We start from the raw sequence: 17211 nt of genomic DNA, 5'->3' as shown, positions 1-17211 counted from the left end.
TCTTAAAAGTGAGTTAAAAAAAGTAACGATTATTTACTTTGCAATTAATAATGGGACATCTGATTTCTAAATAAGTATATATCAGTTCATTTTACGTAATTAAAAGGAGATCGATATTTGGTCATTTTTATTTCAGGACGGTAAAACTAAAGTTTATATTATTTAGTTAAATAATATTGGCAGATGTTTTAGGCAGTTTAACTTTTTATTACTCTATTTTTACTGTTTTTATGTTACTAATTTTAGTCATTTGTGTTCGGCTGAAGAGGTACACGTGACCTGGTGTGCGAAAGTGCTGGAAGTTTACTTTTTTTTTTCCCGCGCTTCCAGCTTCCAGACGCAGGCACGGGAGAAGAAAAAATAAGACGCTAAAAAGTGCTGGTAACTCGTGAATCGGTTGCGAGAGGATCGGTTCAAAGAAGTGGACCGCGGACTCGAGATGTCACCGTGGTGTTTTGCTGGGCGGAACTGACGGTTAATCGCACATGATCAGCTGGAAGTTTTCGACGCTCTCAATGTTTTTCAAGTGTTTGTTCACCGCACTCAATGTTTTGCAAGACCAAAACAGGCCTGCAACATGTTTTTCTTTTTCGTAAAATGTGACCGTGAGTAAACTGAAACGTGTGTGAATGTGTGTGTGAGTGGACCCACCACTAACGTTACATTTGCTAATGGGTCAAAGACGTGACGCTTGCTTTTTCTGTCCGACAGAACTTTTTACCAATTGATAAACATTAAAATGAATAAAATTATAACATGTATATCTACCACCTCCCTTATGTATATGCCCACTCTTATTTCTTTAAAAATAATTGGTTTATTGGCATTTTCTGCCACCTGAAGTATGAAAACATGTGTGGGGCGACCCTCCGGCCTTGACTTCTGTTTGGAAAACTGGTTTTAATCAAACTGAAATAATTTAAATATTATCCTTACCCTATTTGGCATCATTTTAAACTTGTTTTCCATTGATTGACCAAGTTATGAAACATTTTGTACACACAAGGGACAATTTTGATCATCTCAAAGAGGATGTTGCATGAGCCAGCCTCATGGTGAGGGTCCTACAGAGACAACTAGCAGGTGAGTAGTCACTCTCATTTTTACAAACAAATCCTATTTAAAAGCAGTGTATACGTCACATTTTGATATCATGTGGGGCGACCAACCTAAAACTGTAAATCATTTTATATGCAAATCTTTATTTTTGATGTAAATTTGTCAGTGATATGTGGTGAGAATAAGCTAGCTTGGGTTCTATGGCTAAGCATTAGCCTGTTATACTTGATCAAACTTGAAAACATCATCTGGGGTGACCGCCACTGACTCAGCTTACTTCTTTTTGATTATTATGTTTTTATCAGAGAAATGTGTGAATAGTAAGCATTCATTCTACTTTTTCCAATTCCTTTTCTAACTCTGTATGTTTAAATATATATTTTTTTCTAGATGGCCCCACTAACAAGCAAAGAAAACAAAGACTGCTCGCTACAGGCATCGGAAAATGCTGTTCAATGTGTCTGCAGAATGGTAGAGCCCGACCGATAAAGGATTTTGAAGGCCAATACTGATACAAATATTTGTTGGTTTTAAAATCCGATATTCCGATATATCGGCCGATATTATTTATTTATTTTTTTTTATTTTTTTTCAGGAACATGCAACAAAACATTAACAGATTTCCCTAACATTAGTTATTTGTAGTTATTTATGAGTTTTAACTCAAATAATATAATAATGCATTTTAAAAAGAAACTTGTTTCTTTTATTGTCACAACAGAACAGACTGATGATAGTGGCATTAGCTAGCTTTGTGGTTGGCAAGCTAGTCTATGATGAGACATAATTTAGCAATGGATTACATCATTCTGCAAATTGTAAAACATACATTTTCAATATAACAGGCCGAGGAGAGATGATGCGTATCATTGCTATAACTGTCACGTGCTTTTAAAGAAATACTTCAGTCACATTGTCAAAAGTTAAAAGGACAGTCAGTCAACTACACTGTAACAACGTAACGTAACTATAGACCATTTCTCAAGATGTAAACAACACTGGTCCAGAAACACTTCCTGTTTCAGTTTGTAACTGTTTTCTTTATTTCACATGTAAAGAAAACATCTTAAAGATGTTTGTTTAATTTTTTGATTCAGTTTTAAATGTTCTGTTGGTTGTATTTTATCCCAGCTTTTATGTAGTGTTAAAAAACTGAAACAGGAAGTGCTTCTGGACCAGTGTTGTTTACATCTTGTGAAATGGTCTATTACTAGCTGATTCCGCTTCACTCTCGGCTTATTTAACAGCAGCAAAACTGGACATGATAGTCACAAATTTTGTCATGCTTATTTGAGTTAGGAGAACTGATGGAGATGTTCTTTTAATTGTTATTCTGGCAATGTATGTCTCGTGACCAACTCAACGAGTGTTGCTAACAGGAACGGTGTAGAGTGCCCTCTGGTGGACAAACTATACAACTCCAACACTCATGATATGGTTCAAGCGTGTTTTGTCCATTTTTATTTTATTTTTGAAATATTCATTTATCAGCAATTATAACTGGCGATACCGATAGTTTGGAAAATGCCTAATATCGGCCGATAATATCGGTCTGGCTCTACTGCTATGTTCAACTGTTAAATGAAAATAGTAATGAAAAGGCAAACATTGTATGTTTAAGTGATTAATGAAATGAAAATGAAAAAAGAAAATGCTGTTCAATGTTATGTCCAAGCGTTTAATGCATTAGTATTGAAAATATTAATATGATGATATGTGTCAAATGAAATAGTGAGGAAACTGTTAATGTTATGATATGTGTCAAATGAAATGGATTTGCTGATTCTTCATGAAATTTCATTAAATGTGTTTTAACTGTCAAAATCATTGAATAGTCTTAATTGCCTGCTGTTTTTCATCATGTGGTGCGACCACTTGTCATGTGGGGTAACCAGCCGTATTCAATTCTGCAGTAAATTTTAAATCAGTTTTATGGATTATATGAGTAAAAAAAATAAAGTTTGGTCATACAGGTCTGTATGACCTGTTACTGTCATCTTGTCTCTCAATAAAATAGTTTACTTGCTTTTGCATCCAGCGTCTTCACGGTCACACCACTATTATTACATTTCAAGCAGTGTACTATTACTATCTTTATATTCTATATCATGGCAATGTAATATATTTAACAATACATTTATTTTGATGAAAATTCAATCCAAAAAGGCTAATTAATTAAATACTTAAAAAAAAGTTCACAAAGAAAAGGTTCATCTCATTTCGTAATTTATTTATGTTTACAACATTTATGGAACTTTTACGGAAGTTGCTTTGCAACCATAAACAACATACAGTTGCACCAGATTTACACAGGTCTTTCATCAACATCCAATCAGGTAAATTATTATACTTTTTCGAAGTATATTGTAATTTATTAAAATTATATATTTTATATATTGTTTGCTGTTGGAACAAAATAGGTGTTACCACAAACTACTCATCAAAACAAACTATCATCAGGTACCCATGTAAACATCTGTACTTTCCATTTTCAGTAAACATTCTGGTGTTCATCTTGGGATTCAGGAACAGGAGGTCAGCTTGCCCTTTGGGCTGCATGCCAAACCATTCCCTAACCTACAAACAAGCATTCACAAACTGTTGAAATCTCTCTATGTGCTGTGCACTTCAGACATCCATGAAAATTATCCATGTGCCTCTCTTCCCAAAGCTCAAATCAGCTATAAAGGCAGGTGGTGGTTTTAGCTCTTAAATGCTTTACCTCTTTATTCTCAGCCTTTCACTTCCTCACTTGCTATTGTTGCTCCTTTAAGGGGGTTGACTCTTGTATTTTAAATGGTCTCATGCTTCCTTCACTCCTCAGGATTAAGGCTACAACGACGTCGGAACTCTTGGCCATACTCATGAACCCACTTATTGGCAACTGGAAAAGAAAAGACAGTGAATGCCTTTATATTGGTGGGTTCCTCACAGAAAGCTTATGGCTTTAAAGGGGTCATGAACTGGATTATTTTATTTTTTCATAATGTTTCATGAGGTGCCCTTGTAATGTTAGTATGATGTTTACATTAAAATTGTATTATTATTGTATTGTACTATTACAGATATCGAGATTAATGAATCTTGAAAAGTTTTTAAAGTATTTCCATCACATGAAAGGCTTCAGTGATGAGCATTGAGCAGATGACAGACAGTTGTTGATCGCGTGAATGAAAATATCTTATCATTGCAACACAATTTCTGCACTCTCACGAACGCTTTCACAAAATAACAATGCAAGCATGATGTAAATACAGTAAGAGCTTTGTTGTGCAGTGTAACACAGCGTCAGTGATTTCATAACGAGTTTTGGCAAGTGTCCAGATAAACTTGCATTGTGTGATTGACAGCTTGAACGATTGGAAAGGGATCGTTCTTTGATCACTTTCTGTATAATCACAGTTTGAGTAAGATTATTTTCATCCTACTAACATAAACGATGTGAAGTTGATCTTTTAGTCACTGGCTTGATTTACTGATGCATAAACAGTTTTTTGGGAGAAAGATTATCTGTCTGAACTTGATTAGCCTACACGTCAGTAATCACAGATCCGGCATTGGAATAAACATGTTATGGTGCATTGAAGTCATCGCATAAAGATTGTATTATGAGTTGAAAAATGTAAAAGAATGTAAATCGCCATCTTACTCTGATAAAAGTGACTTGAACGTGCCTGGCGTCGTAAACAACTTCCCTATGGCTACGACATCACAAGTCGCCACTTTTGAGATCCTGTTGTTTTCTGTCCATGGCTTCAATAAATGCCGTTTTAGGAATAAAAAGGAGGTTTGAAACTTACTGGGTATTTTTATAGTATAACAAACTCTTAACTGTCAAAAGATCAAGGAAAATTTCATTCTCACTTCATGACCCTTTTTAAAAGCCTTGAAATATATCACACGTAAGGACATCTTTGATATTTTTTTTTAAGCTTAACAGGTGAGTTAATAAGTAAATTACCCTAATATGCTCAATGAACCATTCCCAATTCATTGAAGGTTCACATTTTTCCTTTTACTTTTTTAAATATTATTTTACACAGTTATTATCTACTGTTGCATTCCTGAGCATTCCTATAGTTCAAACAGTAGTGTGTGGTACAGCAAGTCATTGGTTCAATTACCAGGGAATGAATTAATCAAATGTACCTTAAATGTAATCTAAATTGCTTTAGTTATGATTGTCTGTTAAATGAATGTCCTTTCATTTTGTTGGTAAACAAGACACCATGTGATACAACAATCATACCCCATTTATCACCAACAATGACAGGGCAGCCAGCATGAAGAGTGTCACCATTTCCTTGACCATTTCTATGAAGATTCCACCAGAAGAGAGCCCCATTCTAGAAACCATAAAAAAGTGAAAATGTTTTGAAAAATCGTACTCGGTTACTAACGTTACCTTCGGTTACTAACGGTTCCCTGCAGACTGATCTCATGAAGTAGCGTGTGTATGACACGCCAATTCGTATTTCCATTTTTGGCGTGCTATCAAGACGCATAATCGCCTTTCAGAGTGTTTATGAACGCCGTTGACTTAACGTTATCAAAATATATGACTTACCTCAACCCCGTCCCTAAACCTAACCATCACAGGGGTTAATGGCATTTATGACTGTTCCCTTACCATCCTAGGAAAGAAAAAGATATGACTTACCTCAACCCCATCCCTAAACTTAACCGTCACTGGGGTTAATGGCATTTATGACTGGGGATTTGACTGCGTGTTCGGACACGCGGAATGACGCGGACGTTAATGGCGTAGACATATACGCATACACGCGGATACACGCGGATAGCTCAAAATGCGTAGAGATAACACGACACCTGGCGCGAAAGTGGCGTATATGTTTACGCAAAAGTCATGATGTCATGTTGTTCCCTGAAAGATATGGGAACAAGTATTGCATAGTTAAACACTATGGGAAAACTCTTTTTCTTGAGAATATTGAAGCCTTTATTTTTCGATAACCTCGAAGCAGGGAGGACGCGCGAACCTATCAGGGCGCTTCCCGCCAAAGCGTGCCAGAATAGGCGTGGCTGCGGACTATATAAGTAAAATATCTCGCCATAGGAATCAGGTTAAATCGACTGAAGCACGCTTTGACTAATCGACTAATAGCACGGCCAGCTTCGCAATACTCGTTCCCAATTCTCGTTCGCAATACTCGTTCCCTTATCTCTTAGGGAACCGAGGTTACGTTAGTAACCGAGTACATTCCTTTTCGAGAACGGTTCACTCATTGCGTAGCTATGCACTATGGGAACCGATTTTAAAACGCTGTGCTATTAGCTGATGACTTCTCTCTGACTACTGCCTGGAGTTGAGAAGCTCAACACTTATACTAGAACTAAAGCCAGAATCCAACGGGGTCCGGATGAATAAGGGCCCTCGAAGGAATAAAATCCAATGGCGCTTTTCCACTGCATGGTACGGTACGGTTCGGTACGGCACGCTTTAGCGCTTTTCCACTGTATGGTACGGTACGGCTCGTCTCAGTACGGCTCACTTGTGGTGCTTTTCCACTGCATGGTACGGTACGGTATGGTACGGCTCGCTTCGGCTCGCTTTAAATGGTACCTGGTCTGATGAGGTTCCAAGCGTACCATGCCGGTACTAAAATGTGACGTGAAACACTGCAGATCACTGATTGGTCATACAGAATCGTCACTACTAGCGTCATTGTATTTGCGACCAATAGACATCGACAAGAGAAACCAAACCCGCTAGATTTAAATAGCCAGTAACAGCCACCGCTGTTATCGAACTGTCTATAATCCCACCCACTTTAAAGCGGTACTAACTGCAGTGGAAAAGCAACCGAACTAAAGCGAACCGAGCTGTGCCGTGTCGAGCCGAGCCGAGTCGTACCATGCAGTGGAAAAGCGAAGCGAGCCGAACCGTACTGAGCCGTACCAGCAGTGGAAAAGCGCCACAAGTTGTAAAATCTTACAAATGTGCATGGCGAAGACCAGCCGGCCGCCACACAAATGTCCTCAATTGATACCCCACCGGACCATGCCCATGAAGAAGCCATGCCCCTAGTGAAATGAGCTCTGACCATTGGGCATTGAAAGCCCATGTTCAGGAAACGCTGAGCAGAAGGCCTCAGGTCGCTGAGCTGCTATAGCAGATCACTGCATTCCTCTGCTCGTCCTTGCTGCTTCGCCGCAGCCCAGTCAATCAGTGCTCTTAGACAGCCTGCACTGTGCTCGCTGTGCAGATGCACTGTTTTTTTAAAATAAAGTCTACAATATTCTAGAGAAAAGGAGTTTTCCCATAGCGTATAGCTACGCAATAAGACTGAACCTTTCTCAAAAGGGAAACACTTCTTACAGAGAATAAAGAAAACTATTAATAGAGTTATATTATGTTTTAGTCTAAAACCTTCTTTGATTGTGTACACAACAGCCAAAATCCTGGATTATTAACCTCAATGTATATTCCTTTTTTTTTCTTTTGCAAGAGGTTGTGCAGAGATGACATCCCTTTAATGGGTGGTGAAAACCTGAGTGCCTTGAGGTGAAAGTGCAAATGTCTAGATACCTATCTCTCAGGTTTCACCAACAGTTCATTTATTGAAACAACACTGACTCCCAAACCCAAAGTTTTTGTTGTAACAGGATATCCAACAAACTGTCTGAGCTCAATAGAAAACAATCTATTATTACAGAATTGTAGGACATATCATTCTGAAAGCTGTGCAGAGTGAAGTCTGGTTATCTTCTGTCTTTAGTGAATCTGTGAGAATGATATATTTAATTTTGTACCTCCACTACTGGAACACTGAAGTTAGCGTAAATGAAGGCTGTGAATCCTCCTGCTTCCACAGAGCTCAACTAAAAAAGAAAACATTATGTTGTAAAGTGGTTTACTCAAATCGTATTACAGTTTTTCTCAATTGCTTTGGCACATTTTTCGAAACAGTCTTAACATTCTCTAAACTGTGAGTGCAAATGTCACAACTGTTTGCAGGAACTTCAAAACTTTATAGCATGTCTGCAAAATGTAGTTACTCACCCAAAACATTTAATTCATGCTTCAAAACCTAGTTATTTTGTCAATAATTTGGCCAAGGCCACCAAAATCTAAAGTATTTTTGTCATTGTGTGAGCCACACTGGTCAAAATGTTTAGTTGTTTTTTCACCACAACAGTCAACCATGAAAATTAAGGGTTTCTTGTAAACAAATCTCATATTTGTTGAGAAAAGTCAATAGTATGTAGAAAGAAAAAAAATCTATGAACATTTGTATTTTTACAGTGTTTATTTTTGTACTTCATGTGTATATACACAATACAAGTGTATTTACTGTACATGTAAAGTAACTGACAAGAGTAACAAGATTTCACTTTACATTTCATATTTGTGTATTACCACAAATACACAAACAACAAATAACATTCATGAAGAAAAAAAAAAGAAACAAATTATTCTTGGTGGACATCTTGTCGCTCACGTTGGTCAGGCCAAATATTTTCATCAACATCACATCTGATGTTACCATTGCCACAGACCGTGGAAAAAATCTCCTTGAATGCCGCACCCATCCCCTGCAATGGTCAGATTTATGACATGATCCACAAGTGTGGCTCTGATTTCATCAGAGACTCTGACTCTTCTATTTCCACCTCTTCCTCGATTATTTCTTCCTCTACCACCACCACCACGTATTTTTACACGCCTTCCAATTGCTCTTCCATGAGCTTGTTGCTGCAGTTCAGGGTTGTGAATGTCCTCCATTCTATATATATATATATATATATATATATATATATATACTCCCAAAGTTGATTGGTTAAATGGTTAAATGGTTGATTCATATTAGAGGTAATTTGCAATTAGATTGCGAATGCAATTAGAAGTCATGTGCCAATTTAGCAAACATTACAAACAATGTCAATGTCTGATATATTTTAGAATATACATGCATGTATACTAATTATGATAATTGAATAGATCGTTTTGAATGTGATGGCTTACACAATAAAAAATGTCTGAGAAGTTCTGAAGTGTTTGACAGTGTAAGTGAGAATCGAGTCATCAGTTTTGATCAACAAGCCATATGCAATTCTTTGTTGTCCAAATTGCAGACAGTTGTATGTACTCTTTGCACACATGTGCCAAAGCATTTGCAATTTGCTCAAATCAATAAGAAATTCCAATCTGATGTGAAAAAGAAGCGAATTGTTCAGAGATCTGAACTTAATGTTTTGGGAAATAAAAAAAACATTTGAGAACTGAGCCAAAGCAATTGAGAAAAACTGTAAATTAACTTTGGTTAAATGCTTACAAAACACATTTATTTACTTCCTCACTCAAAACTACATTGGGTAGATATTGTCTTTTAATTAAGAAAGAAAGCAACCAAGACCTGTACTATTTATTGACTTACATATATCATGAATGTAGCCACTCGATTTCCAGTTTTCAGCCTGTACAATGGACTCGAGTCAGACTGCCAATAAAAATAAAAATAAAAAGATTTTAAACATTCTTCTGCTGTAAAAAGTCACAGTATACACAATGGATATGCGTCAAGGCTGATAATGTATATACAAGATACATTATAAGTAGGAAACCTCTCTATTGGAAAGTATATATATATTTTATATCTGAATTATTGTAAATGTGTTTCCTTAAATGTGTGTGAATGTTTGGGACATTTCTGAATAAAAGAAAATTGTTACTCACTGTGGCATGGTCAAAATGAGGTTCATAGTGTCCTCCAATGCCATAATTTACCACTTGGAGATATTCAGCATAAGGAGGATGCACATTCAACCCAGTGACCATAGTTATGCGTCGATCCACCTTTCCCACAATCTCATGGACTGACTCTTTAAGCCATGCACTGAAAGATCATTGACAAAAATTTGAATGTGAGAGCCACTTCACAGAAAAATAAAAAAGGGGGATATTACAGTTTTTTTACAATTACTTTGTTACTATTTTCAGAACCGTGATGTCATTTTTCACAACTCTAGACACAAAACTCACAACCAATGATAAAAATGCACATTTTTCAAAACTTTAAAAAATTTCTCAATTGCTTGGATACAATACACATACAACTTAGATCATTTGTTCATTCAACAAAAATCACCTGTTCAATATGACACAACTTAACATCAAAGTACTACTATTTTAAAAGGCAATTCACACATTACATTTCAAATGAGTGTATATTCATTTCCTTACAATGATCTAACTATCAATTTATACAAGTGTTTAAAATGATAAGTAACTGTTGCAGTACTCTTAATGCATAGTTGAATGGAAACAGACCCACAACACTGTAAAAAATGTTTTCAAGATTTGTTATCACAACATATTTTCTTTTGTCAAATCAACTTTATAATAATTTATTTAGTTGAGATAACTTATTATTTTGAGTTACTGATGGTTAAATTAATCTCCTTCATTGTATTAACTCACTTTTTCCAGTTCAATCAACTTAAAATTTTAAGGCAACCAAGTTACTTACTTTTTTAAGTTAAACCAACAATATTTTTTTACAGTGTATTAATCACAACACTTTTTCCTTTGTCAAATCAACTTAAATAATTTATTTAGTTCAGGTAACATATCATTTTGAGCTTCTGATGATTAAATTAATCTCCTTCATTGTATTAACTCACTTTTTCCAGTTCAATCAACTTAAAATTTTAAGGCAACCAAGTTACTTACTTTTTTAAGTTAAACCATCAATATTTTTTACAGTGAATCTTCCATGTTTACAGTAAATCATGAAAGTTTCAAGTCAAGATAAGAGATTCATTGTCACCAATTACCGTGGAGCATGAACCAATTCGACAACAATATCCATGGATGTAGCATTATATTATATATTTTTGCTTCGATTCCAATAAACCTCTGTTGTGATTGTACTGTAGTGTTTTGCATCAATATATCACACACTTTGTCATTAGACAGCCAGTGTTACAAGTGGTAACCATTTTGAGTTTTGTGTTTAGAGTTTTGAAAAATGACATCAAGGTTTTGTAAATAGTAGCAAAGTGATTGTAAAAAACTGTATTGGAAATTGGACTAATTATTACCATTGAGAAATGTTGGTTTTGAATGTAGGAGTACACTAGTATAAAGATGATATAACTTGGATTTCATTTGGCCTATAAACAAAAAATGACTTGTACCTCTTGCTGATCCGATATTCCGCAGTGGCCTGATTTAATCCTGATGCCACCACTGATCTTCTAAGCTGGAGGAAAACATGAACATTCACATTTAAATATTTTTTATACATTTTTTCACTGTGAAGAAAAAAGTACACATTTGAAAGGAGAAACAGTAAGAGAACTAGAAAAAGTTAAAATATATAAGATACATTTTTTTTTTAAGTTTCTTTTATGTGGGAATTCCAGGAAGGAACAAAATTACTTAACTACTGGCAGGGACAAAGAAAGAAAGAAAGGAAAAAAGCAATGACGGAAACGTGATTTAATGCTCAGTCTGCCCCTGCAAAAACACTCTGGGTGGAATAACTGACGAGCTGTGAGCACAGTTGATTCCGACCACATGACTTATTCACGTAATGTGCTATTCATCTTCTTTCCAGCTCAGTTCGAAGCTGGCTTAAGTTGTATGGTTAAATATGTCTGGAAAAGGAGGGAATACTAGCACACAAAATGTTGTCTCTCTGTAGAAAATGGCTTTATACAGACTCTTTTGTCTCTTCGTGTTGAGCCAGTCAGTAACTGGCATGCCGTAAGATGAAAAGTGACTGATTTTACTGGTGACTGAGACAAATTATTTAAAAAAAAAATGAAAGCAGAACAACCTCAGCTGAGAACTGGCAACAAATGAGAGCTGAAGTCTCTGCCAATATTTTCCCCTCAATCCAAAAATTGTCAATTAAAAAGGAAAAACATTCTCAAAAAAAACCTTTCTTAGTTATTTGGAGAGTTCTGATCCAAATTCACTCACTCTTGCATGTGCATTAAATCAAAGGCTTATTACTTATTGCATACACAATTCTGTATGTTTCCACATGCAAACAGTGCACTCACCCCTGGCATTGCATATTCTCTGATGCTTTTAGCTTCAGGTCGAGTGACAAAATCATGGAAGAGCACAACATAAGGGTGCAGGCTGATTAGCTCTCTTTTAATTGGTTGCAGAAGTAAACCAGGGTTGCCATTGTCGAAATAGTCACAGAACAACCTGGGGTTCTCAAAATGTTTTGGCTGTAAAAAGAAAGTGTGTTATTATTTCTAAGACTCTGAAACATAAATATTCCTAACAGGCTTCAAATCATTTAAGTTATGACTAGCAACAAGACTGTGTTTACCTGATAAACATAAACACAGGTATTTCAATTAAGATAACATAACTAATTAACTCTAATTGGAATGTATGTGTTTATCAATAATTTTTTCTTTAATACAGACATGTGTTTTTTATATATTGTTTTAACAAAAATGACATCACATAATAACCCATATCGCACTGTAAGAGAGTTTATTCACCCATAACATACGTATACACATAAAACATGATATTAGAGCTTTAAAATCAAACATTTTAAAAGAGAACAATACATCACGGTTGTTTAAACCAATGAGCATTAAGCTGTGTCGTAAGCAAGTCGTTTCCCATCCCAACTTCCCATGTTCATGTGTAATGTTCTCATTGGTTCATTGCTTTCAGGTGTGTCTTGTTAAATCATTAATAAATACCCCTCATTTTTCCATTGTCTCTTGTTGAGCATTGCAAGTATGACTGCTGTTGTTGAGTTGTGTTTATGTTTAAGAAGTCAAGTCTTTGTTTAGTTGGTATTTTTTTCATGTTTGGATTTAAATCAAACGGCACTTGGGTTCGTCTACACTCGCCTCCAGTGGATCTGTTACATGATGGGATAAGGGAATCGCCTGATAAACCAGAAAACCATGACTATGAGAATTACAAAATAAAAGACAAGGAAACAAGAACATGAACAAAACCAAAAGTGACAACACTATGACATATTTTACAAAATTCAGAGACTGCCCTGCCTTCCATATGACAGACAAGTACCAAACTGACACCATTGGTTGAGTCAATGTGTTACTGTCCAGCTGAGTTACAGCCAAAACAAACATATTGAAGCTTCGTTTGGTGTCTCTATTTGCGCAGAAAAAGCAGGTCATTGTTTCACATGGATTCCTCCAGGCTCCCAAATTGAAATAATTAATTTAGTTACATTGCTGTGTAACTTTCTACAGGTAGCTCCATGAGAATCCAAGGTCCACACAAGATTTGCCAAATCTCTTTTTGACTTTGGCTGCTTTTTGTATTTTTTTTTTTATTTTTTTTTATGATAGGAAGAATTAAATAGTCGTATGGATGCCATATTATAATAGCCTAATGGAAGTTTACTCCATTTAGAAACTGTAATCATCAATTGAAATTAATTATGAGTTGCAATGTGTGAATACTTTCCCTTTTCTAACTTTTGTGCTAACATTTTATTTTTGAGTTGCTTATAATATTTTCCAACAATAGATTGGAATAAAAAGATAAAGCCTCTGATGAACACTACAGTACACTGTCTAGATCACAATTTGTGTAGCATAGTGAGGAATGATACCTGAGATCCTTTTGTTTGGCAGAGCTTCTCATAGACATTCCTGGTTCTCAGATAAGTGGTGTCAGCCCTTTTCAAAGCCAAGCGTTGGTTAGTAACAGGCGGACTTTCATCAAGGAGCTTCTCATACTTCTCCACATTGAGACAGACCCTTCTGTTCATAGGGTCTTGAAGAAAAGATTGAAATTTCTTTGTGATGAAAAATGATAGTTGTTCAATATAGACTAAATTTAAAGTAATTCTTATTTATGAATTAAAAAGTTCATAAGTTTTTCTTTCACTGTCTCACTTATTGGCAGGTAGTAGACTGCAGAGGTTTACCATGAAGCAGTAGTTCCCGAGAGAGACTGAGGGCGTAGGATATGTTTCCAGTCTAAAAAAAAAAGGTATTTCGTATAGTTTAGTATCTATATTTTTCATATATAGATAGTATACTTTTATCATTTTTTATAAGGATTGAAGTATACTGACACACAAACACACACGCAGCTTATGTTCTATTCAGTTTCCCCAAATCAATTAAAACTAATTTGTAGATTTGTGAAAAAACACATTTCAAAACTACTGTTCACATGAAGCGAAACACCAAAGATGATACAAAGAGAGGCAAACTAAACAAAATAGATTTAAAACTAAGAAAACACCATTGTGATTAGAAGGGAGTTTAAATGAATATTTTGAAACGGTTTTTCTTTTTTATTTACCATTTTAATTTCAGTTAAAGTTTTAGTAATTTTGTAGTGCGCTTTTGTCATTTTTAGTAGTTAAAATTTGTAGTTTTTATTATCATTTTTATGTCAATTTGAGTTATTTTAGTACATCACATTAAATGTTCAAGTAACAAAAATGTTTTTTGTAAAAAAAATGTGATTTTAGTGTTTAACCCTGTCGCTATGTCAACATGTTTTTTGTGCCTGAATAGGTGTTTTTTCACTGTTATCTTTGGTATGATACACTATGAAATGTTGGAATACCTCCAAATGTGATCTGAAAAAATGTGTTGGATCCCGTATCGGATTAGATCTGATCACACAAGATGGATCTTAATACCAGGTGTAAACAGGGTCTTACTTAAATTCATATTTATTTTGTAAGAGGTACCCTACCTTGAAATGAGAGAAAGCTAAATGGTCAAGGGCATCTTCAAGTGTGCCTTCATTTTCTGGACTCCATTCTGTTCCTCGAAAGAGACGAACTGCCTCCTCAAACCACTGCACGGAATGGTAGAAATCTTCCAAATCATAGGCCACCTACGAACATAAAGCTCTCACAGATGTAACATAACACAAATACGACATGTGGGGGGAAAAAAGCAAAAAAAGATGATGACATCCCACGTGTCTGACACTTGGGCTCAGAACACTTCTTACACAGTTAAAAAGGGATTTCAGTCAAAAACTTTTTAGTCACTAGTTATTTAATGTATTCCTTTGGAAATGTTAAAAGAAGTTGGCAATCTTTGGCAACATAGCACGATGTTATAAAGAGAACAGATGGCGCTCATTACAAGACAAAACAAAACAGACTTTTTCTTTACGCACAAAGAAAGAAGAGTAACCATTTGGTAGTTGTTATTCACCACAAAAGAGGCACCAGTTCCTAAACAAATTGAGAAATATGCAAGCTCCATCAGGAAGAGTGCTCAAGCGAGAACACATTTTTTCCAGAGGCTTTCCCAGAGGTTCACAATACATTCCAAACATTGACAGCGTGGGCAGTCGACTCCTCTAAGAGTTAAGCTTGTGACATATAAGAAATGATTAGCTTTAAAGCCGCTCTGTTTTGCAGTCATATTTTAAAGCAGACTGAAAATAATAGATTTTAGCATTTTTTTACCTTTCCAATAAGGAAACAATCATCCGCAGAGAGTGTATCAGACACAGGGGGGGTGTAAATGTCAACAGCATTTCCATTTGTGATTTGCTGGAAGTGACCTTGCACAAGTCCCTCCACACGTAGATCATACACATCCTGAAGTCTCATCAGCCCCTGCGCTGCCCCCTGAAGGTCCTCCAGATTGGGTAAGCTGACTTCCATCTTCCTGTAACCCTCCCTAAGAGCTTAAGGAAAGTGAATTGGAGTTGTGAAGGGTTATAGTTAAGTGGGACAAGCAAGCCAAAAGTAAAAATAAATAAATAAATAAATAAGCTTTAGATCGAGGCTTTCCTTAAATGTGTCTGTGTGTGAAGGTCAGTATATTACCTTTGATATTCTCTTCGGGTTCATTTGTATAGGCAGCATTCAACCATTCAGACTTTAGTCTTTTGATCAGTTTGAATGCAACAATTGGATTAGCTATGGTAGCTGATGACTCATTGTACACGTCACTGTGTAATGATGTGACTCTTGAAAAGAACCTAAAAGAATGGTTAATATTTCATTCAAAGGTTATACGTTAACATATCATATTTTGTTAAAAGAAATACAGTTGAAACAATTGAATAAAAAACTATACATTTTTCATTTTTAGTGTTGGTGTGGTTGCCATGTTTAAAAAAAAAGATAGCCTACAGAAATGCTTATACATCTTTGGTCGTTTTAATTTTGAAACAAAATAAATGCCAATTTCCATCTGAAAGAATAGGCTACCACACAAAATGTCATATATAAAATGTGCCACAGTGACCACAGTTTCAGACAAAAGTAGGCTACGTAAGTTATGACCATTGTTTTGGCTGTAGAGCGCTTAAATAAACGACTTATTTTAATACATTCATAAATGATCATAGGCTTGTTTACTCTTACCTTTTAATATCATCAAGTCTTTGTATTTCCAGTTCTATATATATTCTTAAATGATCGATTAGTTGTTTTTCTGCGAAAACAGCTTGATTCACGCTCATCATCGAAGTAAACATTTCACAGAATGATATATCAAGCACGTATAAAAATATAAAGAGGCTAAAGTATGAATACATCTTATAAGAGATTCGGTTTAAGTGGTCTTATAGTAACGCGTTGACTTTGTTATTCCACAGCTTTTAATTCCTCTTCATAGCTCACCATGTTCTCACGCAGGAGATGAAAAAATCGCACACTCGCACACAGCTAGCCCAAGATGAGCCGAGCCATCATCATCGTGTGTGTGTGTGTGTGTGTGTGTGAGAGAGAGAGAGAGGGGGGGGGGTATCATCTCCATAAATAGGCTATATTAGAGATATAGGGTAGATATTTTTTGTTGACCAGATGCAGAAGTATTCACGGTGAAGCGTACACTGGCGAGTGGCGACGTACGTTACCTGAGAGAAAACTGATTTAACGTAGTGATCGCATCAGTGAGAAATTTCGTCAGTAAGAAAAAAAGGTGTTTTAAAACTTGTTTTGCAGAACGCCACAACCACCCGACACACGACCTTTAATTTGAATGGTTGAAATAATCAGAACTTCTGTGTTTTAACAATGATGACTAATAACGTTATTATAAATACGTATGTCCTATCAATCAATCTCTGGATAGAAGAGTTTTGATATGTTAATATATCGTTATTAATTTGAATTCAGTGTTAACTTTTCTGATTACACTAGTTAACTAAACTATTTGATAACAATATCACATGTCTAT

General features: G+C 35.7%; 2 protein-coding genes across 4 annotated transcripts in view; one reads left to right on the top strand and one right to left on the bottom strand.

Moving 5' to 3' along the window:
• The first annotated feature begins 277 nt into the window (after window positions 1-277).
• Window positions 278-17211, top strand: part of or94a1 (odorant receptor, family 94, subfamily A, member 1) — a 29054-nt gene continuing 12120 nt past the window's right edge. The window contains exon 1 of one of the 2 annotated variants that reach the window (XM_089121380.1): window positions 278-605. The gene's annotated coding sequence lies outside the window, so the exon portion shown is untranslated. Of the gene's footprint in view, window positions 606-15531; window positions 15671-17211 lie in introns of those variants that run through there. The other variant, XM_039671009.2, reaches the window with a different exon arrangement.
• p4ha3 (prolyl 4-hydroxylase, alpha polypeptide III) lies at window positions 3275-16691 on the bottom strand. 2 transcript variants are annotated; one of them, XM_039671004.2, is made up of 13 exons: window positions 16395-16691; window positions 15852-16006; window positions 15486-15709; window positions 14756-14899; window positions 13971-14022; window positions 13653-13816; window positions 12094-12270; window positions 11221-11285; window positions 9758-9917; window positions 9459-9521; window positions 7834-7902; window positions 5309-5405; window positions 3275-3943 (listed from the first exon to the last, which is right to left on the bottom strand). In XM_039671004.2, exons 1-13 carry the CDS (start codon window positions 16565-16567, stop codon window positions 3873-3875), a joined length of 1614 nt encoding a protein of 537 aa, XP_039526938.2. In that variant the 5' UTR covers window positions 16568-16691; the 3' UTR covers window positions 3275-3872. The 2 variants fall into 2 exon arrangements, with proteins under 2 accessions (XP_039526938.2, XP_088977505.1); XM_089121379.1 differs by lacking the exon at window positions 12094-12270.

The sequence above is a fragment of the Pimephales promelas genome, chromosome 16, assembly GCF_988280905.1.
Source record: "Pimephales promelas chromosome 16, fPimPro1.hap1.1, whole genome shotgun sequence".
Taxonomy (NCBI): Eukaryota; Metazoa; Chordata; class Actinopteri; order Cypriniformes; family Leuciscidae; genus Pimephales; species Pimephales promelas.
The sequence above is the reverse complement of the archived record's forward strand: the minus strand, read 5'-3'. Positions and strand labels throughout refer to the sequence as shown.

What these genes read in the sequence shown, in the direction of transcription:
- p4ha3 (XM_039671004.2), bottom strand. Translation starts at nt 16,567, where the DNA reads ATGTATTCATACTTTAGCCTCTTTATATTTTTATACGTGCTTGATATA. An exon ending in AGACTTGATGATATTAAAAG is followed by an intron (nt 16,007 to 16,394) that starts GTAAGAGTAAAC and finishes CCATTCTTTTAG; the next exon opens with GTTCTTTTCAAGAGTCACAT. An exon ending in CTCATTTTGACCATGCCACA is followed by an intron (nt 9,522 to 9,757) that starts GTGAGTAACAAT and finishes TTTTATTGGCAG; the next exon opens with TCTGACTCGAGTCCATTGTA.